Source organism: Piliocolobus tephrosceles, chromosome 11 (genome assembly GCF_002776525.5).
Source record: "Piliocolobus tephrosceles isolate RC106 chromosome 11, ASM277652v3, whole genome shotgun sequence".
Taxonomy (NCBI): domain Eukaryota; kingdom Metazoa; phylum Chordata; class Mammalia; order Primates; family Cercopithecidae; genus Piliocolobus; species Piliocolobus tephrosceles.
Genome location: NC_045444.1, coordinates 9,670,714 through 9,689,368, shown reverse-complemented (window position 1 = coordinate 9,689,368; position 18,655 = coordinate 9,670,714). Strand labels below are relative to the sequence as shown.

General features: G+C 41.5%; 1 protein-coding gene across 3 annotated transcripts in view; it reads left to right on the top strand.

The window, feature by feature from the left end:
- The window catches only part of IWS1 (interacts with SUPT6H, CTD assembly factor 1), a 46,590-nt gene extending 41,529 nt beyond the window's left edge, over positions 1-5,061 (top strand). For 2 of the 3 annotated variants that reach the window (XR_002734398.1, XM_023225572.1), the window contains exons 13-14: positions 40-151; positions 4,693-5,061. Coding sequence is in view for 2 of the 3 variants with exons in the window: in XM_023225572.1 (XP_023081340.1) it covers positions 40-151; positions 4,693-4,824 (244 nt within the window). In the remaining variant the exon portion in view is untranslated. The remainder of the gene's footprint in view (positions 1-39; positions 152-4,692) is intronic. The other variant, XM_023225573.1, reaches the window with a different exon arrangement.
- The last annotated feature ends 13,594 nt before the right edge of the window (positions 5,062-18,655 follow it).

Below are 18,655 nucleotides of genomic sequence, written 5' to 3'. Positions count from 1 at the left end.
GCCACATAAGCAACATGCTCTTCCTCTTCCCTTTTTCAGGGCTCTTAGACCTGGAGATCCTGGATTCTGTGCCCGGGCAAGGGTCCCAATGCCCTCAAACAAGGACTATGTGGTCAGGCCCAAATGGAATGTGGAAATGGAGTCATCCAGGGTAAGCAGGTGGAGGATTGGCAAGGTGGATCTCACCTGCAGATTACTATTTTACTCTTTACTTCATGCGTTAATAACCCTTGTAGCTCTTAAGGCTTGTCTGATTCAGAGAGGACTGTTTTCTGGTCGTTTATCTAGCCAAACCACAAATTGAGCAATAGAGAAAGGAAAAGTCTTACCCAGGATTAAAGTTTATTGCTGATGAACTTTTCTTCAGACCTAATGCAACATTATCAGGTAGGGAAGTTTGTTTTTATTAATCCCTTCAAGTGAGGCTTGAAATTGAAACCTGGAGTATTCTGATACAGTGAATTTTTTTTTTAATAACCATGAGAAACAGAGCTTACATGCTTCAGCAGACCTACCTCTCCCTTTCTCTTCGACAGTTTAAGCAATTCCATTGGAAATAATTAGGGTAGACACTTAACTCTGTTATCACTGTAAATACTGCTCAGTGGATCTTCAGTGTTTCTCCGTAATCTCTTTTTATTCTCCAATCAAACTACTGCTTCTAGCCTGGTATTCTTAAAAGGGGCCTAAGCCGATTGGAAAAGCACAAGAGGCGATTTGCAGAACAGAAACGACTCAGCAAAGTGCATCGTGCTGTCAAGTTCAGCATTGAAGGCAACAGGATGCCCCTATAGGCCTGGCCCTGCCCGAGTGTGTACATGAGAGGTATTCCCAAGGAAGCATGTACTGTGCATGGGCTTGAATTGTCAGCAGTCAGAGTGAAAAGTGTGTGTGTGTGCTTTCTGAATCAGAAGAGGCCACGTCTGCTTTTAGTTTCAAAATAATGACCCTAACAGGCACCTTGGGCTATTCAAGGCCTCTTGAATATTTAGAAATTGACATGGAAGCCCCTTTCTTTATCCGTATCCTAGAGACTAATAGATAATTACTTCCCTAATATGCATTTGGGTCTTCCTGACTGGTACCCATTTTTATGAAAAAGGTTTTTGTTAGGACCCAGAATTAGAGTGATATGTGTTACACGATGTAAACTGGTTAGTGGCTTCTTGGTGGGAAGTAGCTTGTTTTCCTCCTGTCAGTGGCTCAGCAACATGCATTTGAGGACTCACTGCATAAAGTCTTATACTAAATATTTAGGAGATGAATTTGATTAACCCATACTCACAATGTGGTCAGAAATGAAAAAGACTTTGGAGCGTTCATAAGCCCGACTCACTGATCCGCTGTGCTTTGAGATTAATAGTGGCACCTTTGTTGCGGAGTACGTACAGTCTGTGTGTTGCCTGCCTTTTGCGCTTCTCCATGACCCCTGCTTTGGCAGCTGTTTCCACTGACTCCACTCTCCTACCTGCCAGTTCATGTTGCTGTTAAGTGACTATCAAAACAAAATGTACTTTCTTATTTCTTGAGAATAAATCAAGGGTAGAGAAGGACTAGTTCTGTGCCAAGAACTTCCTCCTCTCTCTCCTCTTTCTTTTTTCTTACTTGTGCCCATATCCATGTCCCTGACCACCTCTCCGTGTCCCCTTGCACCCATTTCTTTTTTGTCCTTCTGTCCTTTTTCGAGACAAGTCTTGCTCTGTTGCCCAGGCTGGAGTGCAGTGGCGCGATCTCTACTCACTGCAAGCTCCGCCTCCTCGGTTCACACCATTCTTCTGCCTCAGCCTCCCAAGCAGCTGGCCCACCACCACGCCCAGCTAATTTTTTGTATTTTTGGTAGAGATGGGGTTTCACTGTGTTAGCCAGGATGGTCTCAATCTCCTGACCTAGTGATCAGCCTGCCTCGGCCTCCCAAAGTGCTGGGATTAAGGTGTGAGCCACCATGCTTGGCCAACAATTTGAGGTTTTAAATATATTTCCAGATATGCCTTGAACTTAGTTTTTATAATTATAGAAAATTTTTAGGTACAAAGAGAAAAATTATTCATGGTCCCAGCATTCAAAAGCAGTTTGACATATTTGTTGTCTTTTTTTCTACTGATGACGTTAATTAAAATTATACTAAATATAAGCCTGGACCACATAGCAAGACTCCATCTGTACCAAAAAATTAAAAAATTAGCCAGGCATGGTGGCATGCACCTGTAGTCCTAGCTCCTTGGGAGGGTGAGGTGGGAGAATCACTTGAGCCCAGGAGTTTGAGGCTGCAGTGAGCTAGAATCCTGCCATTGCACTCCAGCCTGGGCAACAGAGTGAGACCCTATCTCTAGAAAGAAAAAAAAAAATACACACACACACACACACACAGAAAATGACCAAATTATAATTTGCTTTTTTTTTTAATTACGTATTTTATTTCTTTGTAGAGATGGTCTCACCATCATGCTCAAGCTGGTCTCAAGCGATCCTCTGGCCTTACGGGCAGGAGCCACCACACCCGGCCATGAATATGATGTGTTTATTCATTCCTTTATGGTTTCTGATTTTTTTACTCCTAAATAATGTAGTAACCTGTGCTACATTGTATTTTTTATATGTTCATTTACTCCATGAAATACTTTTTAAATAACAGTAAAATGACAAAAGCAGTGCCTATTTTTTCATGAACTTTTAAAAATACAGAAAACATAGACAAAATTAGTGCCATCTGTAATCCCACTTCAACTTAATGTTAACATTTTAGATTATGTCTTTTTTTTTATATGTATGCATAGACAATATTACTGGGTTTTTGTTTGTGTTTTTGTTTTTGTTTTTTAAGAGACGTTGTGATCATATTCTTTTATACCTTGTCGGGTTTTTTATTTACCATGGTAAAAATCCATTTGAGTGAGCATTCTTGAGTGATTTCGTATTGTGTCTTCACACAGTTGTGCCATAATTGAAGCTGCTTCTGGTCTTGTTCTGGTGAAGCAGTGTAGCACACACTCTGACTTTCTAAGGAGGTGTAGTGTTCCCTTGATGAATCTGGAGGGAGATCATTGAACTTGGTGTGTGAGGTACTATGGTCTGTCTTTTCAAACTTGGGGTAACTAGGCATCTGCAACTACCAGTCATGTGTTTTGTAACCCACTGGTCCGGGTGTGTCCTGATTGCTGAGGCTAGACGGATCCATCAGGGCTTAGACAGTTAGTGAGGGTCCCGGGAGTAGGCGAAGGGGAGTCCCATTAGTGTGTGGGGCTGCTGGGAATTGTGTAGCCGGCAGAGATTTGAGCAGGTAAAGCTTCCCATGTGGGCCGAGTACAAGTACTAAGATCACAGCACATCCTCTGAAAGGAAGTCAGACACATGGGACTGTCCAGGAGATCCGGGAGATAGTGTGATGGTGGCATAGCTCTTTCTCATCTGACACTTTTTATGCTTACTCAGAGTACTAATGCCAAGTATTGAGACTGATACAGAGTAATATTTGAATTGAGATATTCCTAGAAAGATAGGTCAACATGGCTCTTGATCAAGAATGACTTCGAGTTCCTTGCCTAGTGCTCAGCTGGCTTCGTGTTGGGGTTGAGGCTGGGTCCAGAGGTAGGATAAGATTCGGAAGGCTCCCGGACAGAAAAGAAGCTCACCAGGCTGGTATTGACCCCAGAGTGTCTCCCAGGCCCCACCTTATTTTAGCATTCTTTTGAATTAAGTTTCAGAGGTGATTTCAGTAGTAAACATATGGGGAGAAGAATTAGAAAAACCCATCTCTTTTTAAGCACTCATCATTCTTAAACATCTAAATTGTTTTACAACAGAGTCGGCAAACCTTTCTAGCACTTCTAAAAGGTGGCAGTTTCTTGGAGACCACATCTTTGCAAGACAGTATTTTCAATATAAAATAGCCCCCAAACCAAACCTTTAAACATAAAGGGCAAGTGGGTAAAGACTTAATATTCTTTTTATGTCAAGTATACTTAATGTAAATCTAGTTGCTTGTGAAGTGGTAAAATAGTAATAGCTCCTATTATTTTGTACACTGACTATATGTGCTCAGCCTCTGTGCTTGGATCTGACATCACCAACTCATTTCCTTCTCTCAGCATTCTGGAAAGAGTACCTACCATGGGTGTGCTTTGCCCAGGGTCACAGAAGTTTACGGAATCAGAGCAGGGATTCACCCCAAGTCTAAAAACTCAAGAGCTCCCGCACTTAGGGGTTCACTTTACTAATCATCTAACCTTATTTATCATGCTTAAGGCTTTTTCTCAGCTGACTTGACTTTGTTTTAGGTCATTCTTTTCTATGCCAGCACTGTTTGAAAGTGTATGTCAAGTGGTTAGCTTCACATTTGGTCTTCGAAAAGGAAGAGCATGCAGTTAAAATGTAATGTACGTGATGGAATACGGAGAATCATAGTTTCAGTTTCCCCCCCTTCTCCCATCTAGGAGACCTCCATGGACTGCAACAAAATTAAAAATAAAGCACAGACAACAGAATTATTCTTCATTGAGAGAGTTTAATATGTGTTTCCTATTATACTGTTAGAACAGTCTGTACGCTCTGTTCTTGAGGTCATCAACACACATTCTGGTTATTCTAGAGCTAGGAGCTCTTCTGGTTGCTAACTTTCAGTTATAAGAAGATGAAAGACAAAAGTAGACTTATGTATTTCAGTAGTTTGCTCTTTAATTTTTCCCTCACTCTTAGTTTCAGGCGACCTCCAAGAAGGGTATCAGTCGACTGGATAAACAGATGAGGAAGTTCACAGATATCAGGAAAAAAAGCAGATCTGCCCACGCAGTGAAAATCAGCATTGAGGGCAACAAAATGCCATTGTGACCTTGCCTGGAATGTGTCCCCATCTCTACTCTGAGAAATGCGCAATGGACTCTCTGGAGAAAGAAGATATTTTAAAACATTTTTAGTGTGTCTGTCAATGGTTCCGTGTGTGTCAAATGTTGTCATAGGACTCGCATTTCTCTCAGTTATATTTAAAACTGTTTGTTGTGTACTTTGTACAGAGGAATACTAGTCATACTTCTATAAGCTTTACACAATAAAATTTCATTCTGATTTCGGGGGGCTGTCTCTTCATTTCTTAGGGGATGCATTCTTAATAGGGGCAAAGATTGTTTCTCATTGTGTGGGAACAAATCTTACGCTATTACAGGGGTTTGTGACCCATAGAGGTTCCATCCTGCCTGATCGTGGTATGAGGAGGAATTTATCTGGCCTTTGCCCCTGGTTGCTGGCAAGGAATGTCTAAAACCCTTGTGGTTTCCTGAGTGATAGAGTGTCTCTGTTATGCTAATGAGGTGACTGTGTGGTGGGTTTTAGGATGGAGGCTGGTAACCAGAAACCTACTACAGAGGGACCTGAGAGATTGAGACACAGTGACCTGTTTGATTTAGTCACCCATGCTTGCAAAATGGGACCTGATGAAGAGCTCTGGACCCCACAGCTCAATGAAGCTTCTTGGTTGGTGAAGGCATTGGTGTGCTGGGAGGGAAAGGATTCCCCTCTATGGGGACAGGGGCACAGAAGCTCTGCCTTCCCTCCCAGACCTTCCCCAATGTATCCCTTCATTTGACTGGCCCTCCTAATTCATATCTTCTATTGTAAAACTAATCATAGTGTTTTCTAGGGAAGCATAGTGCTTTCCTGAGTTCTGTCAGTCATTTTAGCAGGTTCTTAAACCTGAGAGGTTTATGGGAACCCCAAATTTGTAGCTGGTCAGAAGTGACAGTAGCCTGGGTACCCCACTTATGGCTTGCATCTGAAGTAAGGGCAGTATTGTGGAGGATTGATGTGTTAAACCTGTGCAATCTGATGCCAGCTCTGGGCGTTTCGTATGAGAATTGAATTGCAGTACCTCATTTGGGGTGGAAATGGAATGCCAACAAAATCTTATTAATGTGTTTCTCTTGGGATAATTATTTTGATTTTCATTTTTCTCTGGGATGGGGGCTTATAACAGAAAAGATCAAGAAATACTACTGTCGCCGGGCGCGGTGGCTCAAGCCTGTAATCCCAGCACTTTGGGAGGCTGAGGCGGGCGGATCATGAGGTCAGGAGATCCAGACCATCCTGGCTAACACAGTGAAACCCCGTCTCTACTAAAAAATGCAAAAAACTAGCCAGGCGAGGTGGCGGGTGCCTGTAGTCCCAGCTACTCGGGAGGCTGAGGCAGGAGAATGGCGTAAACCCGGGAGGCAGAGCTTACAGTGAGCTGAGATCCGGCCACTGCACTCCAGCCTGGGCGACAGAGCGAGACTCTGTCAAAAAAAAACAAAAAATACTACTGTCTTCAAGGAAATACGGACATAACTGAAAATCACTATGACAAAAGCTTAGAGCGGTTGAGCTATTAGGGGAGAGAAAAATTATAGCTTGTTGCGATGTTTCTTGTTGCTCTATTTTTGTGATACTCTTACTATTTTAATAGTCTCTGTAGACTTAATTATGAGAGGTCTCTTAAGGTCAAGATGATGAGGCCCAAGAACATTTTATCAACTAGACTATTTTAATTACAGAAATCCTACTCTCATACCAATTGGCACCTTGATCTTCAGAAACACATAAAACTACTTGTGGCCACAAAGACTTTTGAACAGCTAAAATAATGAAGTTTATGTACTAAAACACTGCTCACAAGAAACTCAAACTTTACTTTCAACAAACGCAGAAGCACAGTGGGATGTAGTGCTTTGTAAAAAGCAGGTACATAAAGCCTTTAGAAGGTAATAGCTAACCACTAGATGGAGACAAAAACCTTAAGCTTTTCTGCAGTGTTTTACACAAATACCCTCAAAAACACTTGAGAAGGAAAAAGCACACACATCTAGTGAAGCCTTACATTGATCATTAAAAAACAAATTTGAAACAAAGACAAAGGTTGTATTTAAGAAAGATTTGTAAGTTATTTATATGATTTTGTCATTTAATGGGGTCAGCTCCAATTACCTGAAAATTTCACTATTACAGGGTAAAACTTACGACGTTGGCAAGTAATAACGTTTTAAACCATACCTGGGGAATTCAAGATGGTAAGAGATTCTCCTGTACTGTTTTTGAAGGAAAAAGTTACTTTCTATATAAATGATCCTTGATGTTGGTTTTATGGCAGCTCAAACCTAGCTGGCCAGAAAACCTTAAAATTTTGAAAATATTTCCAATTTACAGTAGTTGCAAAAATAGTAAATAAACTCCGGTATACTCACTGATATTTACCAAGTGTTAACGTTTTGCCACATCATTGACTCTATCATCTTGTATATACATAGAACTATTTTTGCAGACTCATGAGAGCAACTTGCCGACAACTTGTCCCTTGAGCCCCAAATACTTAAGCATATTTCTTCCAAGAACATAGACTTTAGTTTTGTCCCAGAATTGATGATACTAATCTTGACAACTTGGATATAATGATACAGAGTTGTGAAAGGGTTTGTTTTTTAAGAGATGGGTTCTTGCTTTGTCGCCCAGGCTGAAGTGCAGTGGTGTGATCATAGTTCCCTGCAGCCTTGAACTCCCAGGCTCAAGCAATCCTCCTGCCTCAGTCTCCTCCCAAGTGGCTGGGACTGTAGGCACGTACTGTCATGCTTGGCTTTTCTTCCTCTTCCTCTTCCTCCCTCTTCCTCTTCTTCCTCTTCCTCCTCTTCCTCTTCCTTTTCTTCCTCTTCTTCCTCTTCTTCTTCCTCTTCTTCCTCTTCATCCTCTTCTGGTTTTAAGATTTACTATCTTAAACAGTTTTACTGCTCAGTGGCATTGAGTATGTTCACAATGCACAACCATCACCACCATTCATCTTCAGAAATCTTTTCATCTTGCAAAATTTTAACTCTACCCATCAAAGAACTCCCCTTTCTTCCTCCCCCAAGCTCTTGGCAACCAACATTCTACTTTCTGACGAGTTGTCTGTTCTAGGTACCTCATATAAGTGGAATCATACATTTGTCTTTTTGCGACTGTCTTCTTTCACTTGGTATAATGTCCTCAAGGTTTGTCCATGTGTCCAAATTTCCTTGCATTTTAAGGTTGAATAATATTCCAGTGTGTGTATATACCACATTCTGTTTGTCCGTTCATCTGTCAGTGGACACTTGGGTTGCCTCCACCTTTGGCCATTGTGAATAATGCTGCTGTGATCACAGGTGTACAAGTATTTGCTTAAGATCTTTTTTTCTTCACTTCTAGAAACTTAAAAAAGAACGCTTTTTTTTTTTTTTCAATTCTTTTGGTTATATACCTAGAAGTAGAATTGCTAGATTATATGGTAATTCCATTTTAAATTTTTTTAGAAAGTGCCATACATACACTTTCCATAGGGGCTGCACAATTTTATATTCACATCAATAATATACAAGAGTTCCAATTTCTCCATATGCTTGCTAACACTTTAGTTTTTGATGGTAGCCATCTTAAGTGATGTGGGGTGGTATCTTGTGATTTTAGTTTGTATTTCCCTAATGATAGTGATGTAGAGCATCTTTTAATGTACTTTTTGACCATTTATATATCTTCCTTGGAGAAATGTCTATTCAAGTCATTTGCCCAGTTTTAGACTGGGTTGTTTGGTGTAAGTTGTAGGAGTGCTTTGTGTATTCGTGTTAATGCTTTAGCAGCTATATGATTTGCAAATATTTTATTTCATTCTTTAGATTGTCTTTTCACTCTGTTGATTGTGTTCTTTGATGCACACATTATTTAAATTTTGCTGTATCTCACTTTTTTCTTTTATTGCCTGTGTTTTTGGTGTCATATCAAAAAAATTATTACCAAATTCAATATCACGAAGCTTTTACCCTATAATTTTGTAACTTTAGCTCTTATGTTTAGGTCTCTCATCCATTTCTAGTTAATTTTTTTGTATATTGTGTAAAATAAGGTTCCAACTTTATCCATTTGCATATAGATATCAAGTTTCCCTAGCAACATTTACTGAAAAAAAAAACTTACTTTCCCCATGGAATGGTCTTGGCCGTCTTGTCAAAAATCATTTGACCGTATGTGCAAGAGTTGATTTCTGGACTTTGTTCTTTTCCATTTGTCTGTATGTTGCAATATAGAACTGTCTGTGTGTCTGTCCCCACTATGACGCTGTTTTGATTACTGTAGCTTTGTAGTAAATTCTGAAGTCAGGACGTGTGAGTCTTCCAACTTTGTTGTTTTTCAAGATTGTTTGGCTATTTGAGGTTTCATGTGAATTTTAAAATGGATTTTTCTACATACGCAGTAAACATTATTGGTATTTTGTTAGGAATTGCATTGAATCTGTAGAGGTGCTCTGGGTAGTACTGACGTAACAATATTAAGTCTTTGAATCATGAACATAGAATATCTTCATTTACTGGTGTCTTCTTTAATTTCCTTAATGTTTTGTAGTCTTCCTTTTTTCCTTTTCTTTTTCTTTCTTTACTTTCTTTTCATTCTTCTTTTTGATTCAGATTCTCAGTTTGTTGTCCAGGCTTGTCTCAAACTCCTGGCTTCAAGCAATCTTCCCACCTCAGCTTTCTAAGTAGCTAGGACTACAGGTGTGTGCCACCATGCCCGGATAATTTTTTTTGTAGAGTTGAGGTCTTGCTATGTTGCCCAGGCTGCTCTTCAACTCCTGGCCTCAAGCAATCCTCCTGCTTTGGCCTCCAAAGTGCTAGGATTACAGATGTGAGCCATCATGCATGGACTGTAGTTTTCAATGTACAAGTCTTTCGCCTCCTTGGTTAGCTATATTCCTAAGTATTTTATTCTAATTGATGCTATCATAAATTGAATTGTTTTCATAAGTTCCTTTTAGGATTGTTCATTGTTAACATGTAAAAATGCAACTGATTTTGTGTTGATTTTTGTATCCTGCAGCTTTTCTGAATTTGTTTATTCTAACAGCTTTGTTTGATTTTGGAGGGTTTTGTGTACTCTGGGCTCATGTAATACCATGTTGTCTGCAAACAGATAATTTAATTTCTTTCCACTTTGGATGCCTTTTTAATTTCTTTTTTATGCCTAATTGTTCTGGCTAAGATTTCCAGTACTATGTTGAATAGATGTGGTAAAAGTGGGCATTCTTGTCTTGTTTCTGATAAAAAGCTTTCAATCTTTCACCATTGAGTATGATATTAGCTGTGGGCTTTTCATATATGACATTTATTATGTTGAGCTTCCTTCTGTTCCTTGTTTGTAGAATTTGTTTTTTTTTTTTAATCATGAAATGGTGTTGAATTTTGTCAAATGCCTTTTCTGCATCAGTTGAGATGATCATGAGTTGTTTTCTTCATTCTGTTAATGTGGTGTATTATATTGATTGATTTATATTTGTTGTTGAACCATCCTTGCATTTTGGGAATAAATCCTTCACGGTCATGGTGTATAATTCTTTTAGTGTGCTCTTGAATTTTGTTTGCTAGTATTTTGTTGAGGATTTTTGCAACGTATTTATTAGGGATATTGGTCTTTAGTTTTAGTGCCTTTGGTTTTGGTATCAGGGTAATACTGACTTCATAGTTTGGAGTTTGGAAGTGTTTCTGGGTAATACTGACTTCATAGTTTGGAGTTTGGAAGTGTTTCTCTTCAATTTTTTGAAGTATGAGGGAGATTGGTATTTGTTCTTTTTTAAATGTTTGGTGGAGCTCACCAATAAGGCCATCTGGTCCTGAACTTTTGTTTATTGGGAGTTTCCTTACTAGTTACAGATCTGTCCAGATTTTTATTTTTTCATGATTCAGAGTTGCTAGGTTGTGTTTCCAGGAATTTAATTTGTCCGTTTTGTCTAGGTTATCCAATTTGATGGCTTACAGTTGTTCATAGTACTGTTTTATAATCCTTTTGGTTTCTGTAAAATGGGTCATAATGTCCCCCCATTTGAGTCTTCTCTTTTTCTTCACCTAGCTAAAAGTTGGTCAATTTCGTTGATCTTTTTGAAGAACCAACTCTTGGTTTCTTTGGGTTTTTTTTCTCTTTTTTGTATTCTCTGGTATGTTTATCTCTGCTCTAATCTTTATTTATTTATTTTTTTTGAGACGGAGTCTCGCTCTGTCGCCCAGGCTGGAGTGCAGTGGCCGGATCTCAGCTCACTGCAAGCTCCGCCTCCCGGGTTTATGCCATTCTCCTGCCTCAGCCTCCCGAGTAGCTGGGACTACAGGCGCCCGCCACCCCGCCCGGCTAATATTTTGTATTTTTTAGTAGAGACGGGGTTTCACCAGGTTAGCCAGGAAGGTCTCGATCTCCTGACCTCGTGATCCGCCCGTCTCAGCCTCCCAAAGTGCTGCGATTACAGGCTTGAGCCACCGTGCCCGGCCTCTAATCTTTATTATTTCTTTCCTTTTGCTTGCTTTGTGTTTAGTTTGTTCTTGTTCTTTAAAGTATAAAATTAGGTTGCTGATTTGAGATCTTAAAATTTGAGCATTTGTAGATACAAATTTCTTTCAGCATTGCTTTTGCTTCATCCCATAAGCTTTGGTGTTTTTATCTTCATTTGTCTCAAGTTATTTTCTTATTTCCCTTGTGACTTACTCCTTGACCCATTGGTTGTTTGAGAATGTACCATTTGATTTCCACGTATTTGTGGATTTTATGGTTTTCTTTCTGCTATGGATTTCTAATTTTATTCCATTGTGATTAGAAAGATACTTTATATAATTTCAGTCTTTTCAAATGTTTTAAGGCTTACTTGTGGCCTAATAGCCTGCCCCAGAGAATGTTCCGTATACTCTTGAGGAATATGTGTATTCTGCTTATTGTTGGGTGGTATGCTTTTTGTATATCTGTTAGGTCCAAATGGCCTATCACGTTGTTCAAGTCCTCTTTTTGAGACGGTTTCACTTCTGTCACCCAGGGTGGAGTGAAGTGGTGCGATCTTGGCTCACTGCAACCTCCGCCTCCCAGGCTCAAGTGATTCTCCTGCCTTAGCCTTTCAAGTAGCTGGGACTATAGGCATGCGCCACTGTGCCTGCGTACTTTTTTGTATTTTTAGTAGGGATGGGGGTGGTTTTACCATGTCGCCCAGGCTGGTCTTGAACTCCTAGGCTCAAGCAATCCACCTGTCTCAGCCTCCCACAGTGCTGAGATTACAAGTGTGAGCCACTTCACCCAGCCTCTGTTTCTTTTTTGATCTTGTCTCTTGCTTTTCTATCAGTTATTGAAAGTGGGTGTTGAAGCCTACTGTTACAGAGTCATCTATTTCTCCCTTCAGTTCTGTCAGTGTTTGTTCATATAGTTAGGAGCTGTTATGTTTGAGGGGTGTGTGTGTGTGTGTGTATGTGTGTATATGTGTGTGTATATATGTGTGTGTATATATATATATATATATAATTGTTATATCTAATTGGTGAATTTACCCTTTTTAAAATATATAATGTTCTTTGTCTTTTGTACCGGTTTTTGACTTAAAGTCTATTTTGTCTGATATTAGTATAGCCATCCCTACTCTCTTCATCACTATTTGCATGGAATATCTTTTTCTGTCCTTTCTTTGTCAACCTGTGTGTGCTTAGATCTAAAGTGAGTCTCTTGTAGACAGTGTATAGATGGATTCTTTTTTTTTTTTAATTCGTTCTGTCAATCTGTCTTGATTTGGGAGTTAATTTACATTTAAAGTAATTAAATGTAATTTAATTAAATGGGGAAGGACTTACTATTGGCCATTTTGTTGTTTTCTGTATCTCTTATAGGCTCTTTTTTGTCCCTCATTTACTCCCTTACTGTCTTTCTTTGAGTTCAGTTGATTTTTTCTTTTTTCTTTTCTTTTCTTTTTTTTTTTTTTGAGATGGAGTCTCGCTGTGTCACCCAGGCTGGAGTGCAGTGGCGCAATCTCGGCTCACTGCAACCTCTGCCTCCCAGGTTCAAGTAATTCCTCTGCCTCAGCCTCCTGAGTAGCTGGGACTACAGGCACGCACCACCACGCCCGCCTGGCTAATTTTTGTTTCACCATATTGGCCAGGCTGGTCTCGAACTCCTGACCTTGTGATCGCCCGCCTCAACCTCCCAAAGTGCTGGGATTACAGGTGTGAACCACTGCGCCCAGTGAGTTCAGTTGATTTTTTATAGTGGCATGTTTAGTTCCCTTCTCACTTCCTTTTGTGTATATTCTGTAGCTATTTCCTTTGTGTTACCGTGAGACTTACATAAAACATCCTAATGTTATAACAACCTATTTTAAACTGATAACTTTAATTGCGTACAAAAGACGTCATTTACAGCTCCGTCTCTTCTTTATGTTATTGCTGTCACAAATTACATCTTTATGTATTGTGTACCCTCTAGCAAAGATTTATAGTTTTTTATGCTTTTCTATTTTAGGTCCTGTAAAATAGTAAGGGGAGTTACAAACCAAAATTGCAATAATACTGGTTTGTTTTTTTTTTTTTTTTTGAGACGGAGTCTCGCTCTGTCGCCCAGGCTGGAGTGCAGTGGCCAGATCTCAGCTCACTGCAAGCTCTGCCTCCCGGGTTCACGCCATTCTCCTGCCTCAGCCTCCCAAGTGGCTGGGATTACAGGCACCCGCCACCTCGCCCGGCTAGTTTTTTTGTATTTTTTTTAGTAGAGACGGGGTTTCACCGTGTTTGCCAAGATGGTCTCGATCTCCTGACCTCGTGATCCGCCCGTCTCGGCCTCCCAAAGTGCTGGGATTACAGGCTTGAGCCACCGCGCCCGGCCAATACTGGTTTTTATATTTGTCTATGTGTTTACCTTGAAAGGAAAAATGTATATTTTTATACGGTCTTTGAGTTACTGTCTAGTGTTGTTTCCTTACAACCTGAAGGAAGGACTCCCTTTAACATTTCTTGCAGGGTAGGTCTAGTGGTAATTAATTCCTTCAGCTTTTGTTTATTTAGGGATATCTTAGTTTCTCCCTTGATTTTGAAGGATAGTTTTACCAGATACAGAATTCTTGGCTGGGCGCGGTGGCTCACACCTGTAATCCCAGCACTCTGGGAGCCTGAGACAAGCTGATCACTTGAGCTCAGGAGTTCGAGACCAGCCTGGGCAACGTGGCAAAACTCCATCTTTAGAAAAAAATAGAAAAATTAGCTGAATGTGGTGGCTCATGCCTATAGTCCCAGCTGCTCAGGAGGCTGAGGTGGGAGGATCCCTTGACTACAGAAGGTTGAAGCTGCAGTGGGCTGAAATCATACCGCTGCACTCTAGCCTGGGTGACAGAGTGAGACCCTGTCTCAAAAAAAAAAAAAGAAAACAATCTTGGTTTACAGGTTTTTCTTTCATCACTTTAAATATATCATCCTATTGCTTTCTAACTGCAGAGTTTCTGCTGAGATTGTCCTGGTGGGGTAGAGAGAGACTACTAGTAAAGTACTGTAGTTTTTTGGAAGCCATTGGTAACCACTGTCTATAACCAACTCTTCCCCACCTGCCTGTGTACTGTTCCTCTCAGACAGGCAGAAATTATTGAATCAAACTCCGTACTATCTCTGGGATCTTCCCCAATCGCAGCAGCAGAAGTCCTCTGACGTAAGACTCTTCCTGGAGCAGGTAAAGAATGTAGTTTCGAGTGTGTAGATGTCTATTACTTGTATATTAAACGATTAGAGAGATGTTTGATAAGTTCCAAGAGGTAGGATTACCCGGTGTTGTCATGGGCTAGAAATGTTGCAAAAATACCTGAGCCAAGGTCTCAAGTTGGCTGACTGTACTATGAAGCTACAGACACGCACTTCGTATGTTCATCAGTTTTTCAATTAGCAATAATCACTCGTGGAGTAAACCTCACTGGCTATGATACTGCCGCTGCGCAAAGCTCGTTCATCAGTTTTTGAAGAAAGTGGAGTACGTCGCAGGATTACCTGTATGCCTTGTTTTAAGCAAGCTCAACACTTAAAAGTAATGGTTTCACCAAAACTTGAAGGTTATTGTTTGGTACGAGATTCAGCAGAAGACTTTAAAAGCAATTTTGTTACTTTAAAGAAGGACTCGAATTACAAAGTTTGAAGAAGCAACTAGTAAAAACACCACTCACGTTAGAAGAAGAGGGTTTGGGTCTGTTCTCCCAAAGACTGGTTCTTACAAAACCCAGGGTCCTGGGCCCAAAGGTTCTTTCTGTGGCATAACTGCTTAAAAATGCGAGAGGAGAGATTCAGGGCGTGTCAGTCCCAAGGAGAGACAGCTAGATATCCTTTGGTTCTACTTGACTGGGTAGCAGTGGGCAAGGCTTTAGGGAAAACACTTTGTAAATTTTATGATGGCATGTAAAGGCACAGGATTGGCAATAAAGGGACCTGGAGTTTGGTCTCCAGCATGAGAGGATTTCTTTTGGGCAAAGGATGATACTGCCACACAGTCAGGAGAGGGGATGAGCCTGGTCTTTGAGTTTGCAGGGGGAGTGATATATTTGTAATTCTTTATTTTATGATGTTTGTGCAAGAGGTTAAGTATTTTGGCTAGAGATAGCATGGAAATAGAGTGAGTTCCCCAGACCAGTTCTATGTAAGACCAGCAGAGGAGGTTAGGTCAGTGAGCACTGGTGTTTCGAAGGGCTCTCCTGGAAGTCAGTCAATGGAGTCATGAGTAGCAATTCCAAGCTGGCCTCTACTAAAAACCAGATCAGGGAAAAAGTAGGGCCCAGGTCAAAGAGACTGTGAGCTCCCAGGGGCAGGGACCAGGTCTGTCTGATTGTCTCTATTCGGCTTATTGAACTGAACTAACATATAGCACTTGTCATTTGACATCGATTATAATTCCGTGAGATATTTGCATCTTAAATGAGGAAAATGGCCCAGAGAGACCAACGTGCCTCCCATCTACTAAGTGGCTGAGCCAGATTTCAAGCACAGGTCTCCTGATTCCAGATCCCGTGTACCTTCCTGACCACCATATCAGCTAGATCTTTTCTTTTCTTTTCTTTTTTTTTTGAGACGGAGTCTTGCTCTGTCGCCCAGGCTGGAGTGCAGTGGCCGGATCTCAGCTCACTGCAAGCTCCGCCTCCCAGGTTCACGCCATTCTCCTGCCTCAGCCTCTCGAGTAGCTGGGACTACAGGCGCCCGCCACCTCGCCCGGCTAGTTTTTTTTATTTTGTATTTTTTAGTAGAGACGGGGTTTCACTGTGTTAGCCAGGATGGTCTCGATCTCCTGACCTCGTGATCCGCCCGTCTCGGCCTCCCAAAGTGCTGGGATTACAGGCTTGAGCCACCACGCCCGGCTCTTTTCTTTTTTTTTAAATGGAATTTCACTCTTGTTGCCCAGGCTGGAGTGCAATGGCGCGATCTCGGCTCACTGCAACCTCCGCGTCCCAGGTTCAAGCGATTCTCCTGCCTCAGCCTCCCTAGTAGCTGGGATTACAGGCATGTGCCACCATGCCCAGCTAATTTTGTATTTTTTATAGAGACGGGGTTTCTCCATATTGCTCAGGCTGGTCTCAAACTCCTGACCTCAGGTGATCCACCCGCCTTGGCCTCCCAAAGTGCTGGGATTACAGGCATGAGCCACTGCGCTTGGCCTCAGCTAGATCTTTTCTCTGTGGAGTATGCAATAGCTTTTATTCAGATTTTTCCTTCCTTGGCTTTCATTTTCTGATTTTTCCTAATTATTGCTATTTTGTTTTTATTAAGGAAATCAGAGAGAAAGCTATGAGATAGTTCAAGCCTGCTAAGGGTTTATTGAGAATATAATGATGTTCAATATGAACTAAGAATCAACTACACTAGAATTGCAGCATAATCATACCTTAGAGTTACTACAAGATTAATTTGGAATCGAATTTATCTTATAGTAATGAATTTTCTTTTTTAAAGCTTTTTAGAGCAAAACCTAATCAATAGCATAAGGGACAAAACCTATGTCAATCCCATAGCATAAGTGGCATATAAGAAATATCCTGTGCATTTCTCTACAGAAAGGGAAAGGAAGCAGAACTGACTTGGTGCCTACCAGGTGTTGGGTCCTAGGTGTTGGGTCTTACTATGACCTTTGCAAGTATTACCCTCAAGTTTTCTAAGTGGTCATCATTACCTTTTTATAAATGGGAAAAATAGGTTTAAAGTAAATGGCTACCCAGAGTCACACAGTAAATAGCAAGCAATCCATGGATCTAAACTAAATTATTTCTGCCTCTAATGCTCTCAGTTATGCTGTGGTGTTTTCTGGATGAAGTACTAAGATTTAAATATATTCTTAGAAGTTTTGTGTTGAACCTTAAGTTGCTCTTGGACTTGTTAAACTTGTACCATCTGAAATGAACACCCGTATCCATTCTCTTTCAGGTTTTGCTGTTACTGCTCAATGTAATCATACCTCGAAGAAGAAATGGAAAACCTTGGGATGTTGATAAAGCTAATATCCCGCAGAAGACCTGCAGCGGGTCCCAGCTGAGTGGGAGATGGGATTCAGCAGTACTGGTACATAGTGAGGCGATAATCCTCCTCAGGCATCACACTTGCTGATTTTTATTGGGGCTGGGGATCCTGGGAGAAAGTCGGGAACTTTGTGCACTCTTGGCTTTGACTACTTACTGACAGGCCTAATGTGCTGGAGTGGCCCAGGCAGAGGTCCACTGGCAGAGACTATGGAAGCCTCAAGAGAAAATCTACCATAAGAGAAGGACCAGTCTGACAGCAAGCCCAGCTTCCCAAGAAGATAGAAGGCTGGAGACAAGCTGCTGTCCAGGTATGTCCTGAACCAGCCAACTTGAAGGTAAGTTGGCTCCCTGGGGAGAGAAGGGCTATAGGTATGAACTCAAAGCTGTGTCCATAGACACTGTAACACTGGAGTTCAAAACATGTTGCTGTGGAACAGCCCCTCATCTGAACCCAGAGGGCATGTTCTCACCTCCCAAGAGTAGGGTCTTGGACTGAGGCACAGTGGTACCCTTCTGGATCCACAGGCAAGGCCCTGTGGAGTCTCAGAATAATGATCAATCCTCTGGATGACCTAGGGGCTGGTTGGGTGAGTGGAGCGCCCTGCTGTGGTGTGCCTGTGGGACCACTGGAGCCTGAAGCTGCCAAGGCATGACGTGACCAGCCCCGGGAACTGGTTTAGGATCATACAACCATGCCCACGCCCCTAGGATTCCTAGAAATACTAGGGGGAAAAGGATTTTTCTGGAACTGGGGCTTTCTACATTTGCACAGGTGAGAACTCAAACCATTGAGATTTAGATATTAATGTAAAACAACGTCATTTGTACTCATTAAGACTGAGTAAGACTAGGACTTTTCCTTTCTGCTGCATTTTGACATGGGTAGGAGGACAGGATTTTCAAGATGCCCAAGAAAGTAATCAAGCAATAATCATGCGCATCTTCAAGAAGGAATGGTGGAGCCCCACATGACCCACGGTCCGCACCCCACAGGACCCCACCCCACTGCCTCTCCGACCTCATTCTCGTAGCACACCAGCCAGGGCCCCCGCTGGCTGGCCAGCCTCCCATGCAGCACGCTCTCCCCTCAGGGCCTCTACACTTGGCTTCTCCCTTGATCTGGGTTGTGCTCTTCCCTATCTTCCCGCCCTCTAATGTCCATGCGCCTTCAGCTCTCTCTTCAGACGTCACCTTTTCTGTGAGGCCTTCCCTGACCTAACATAAACAGCAACAAGGTCAGGTGCGGTGGCTCACACCTGTAACCCCAGCACTTTGGGAGGCCAAGGAAGGTGGATCACATGAGGTCAGGAGTTCGAGACCAGCCTGGCCAACATGGCAAAACCCCATCTCTACTAAAAATACCAAAAAAAT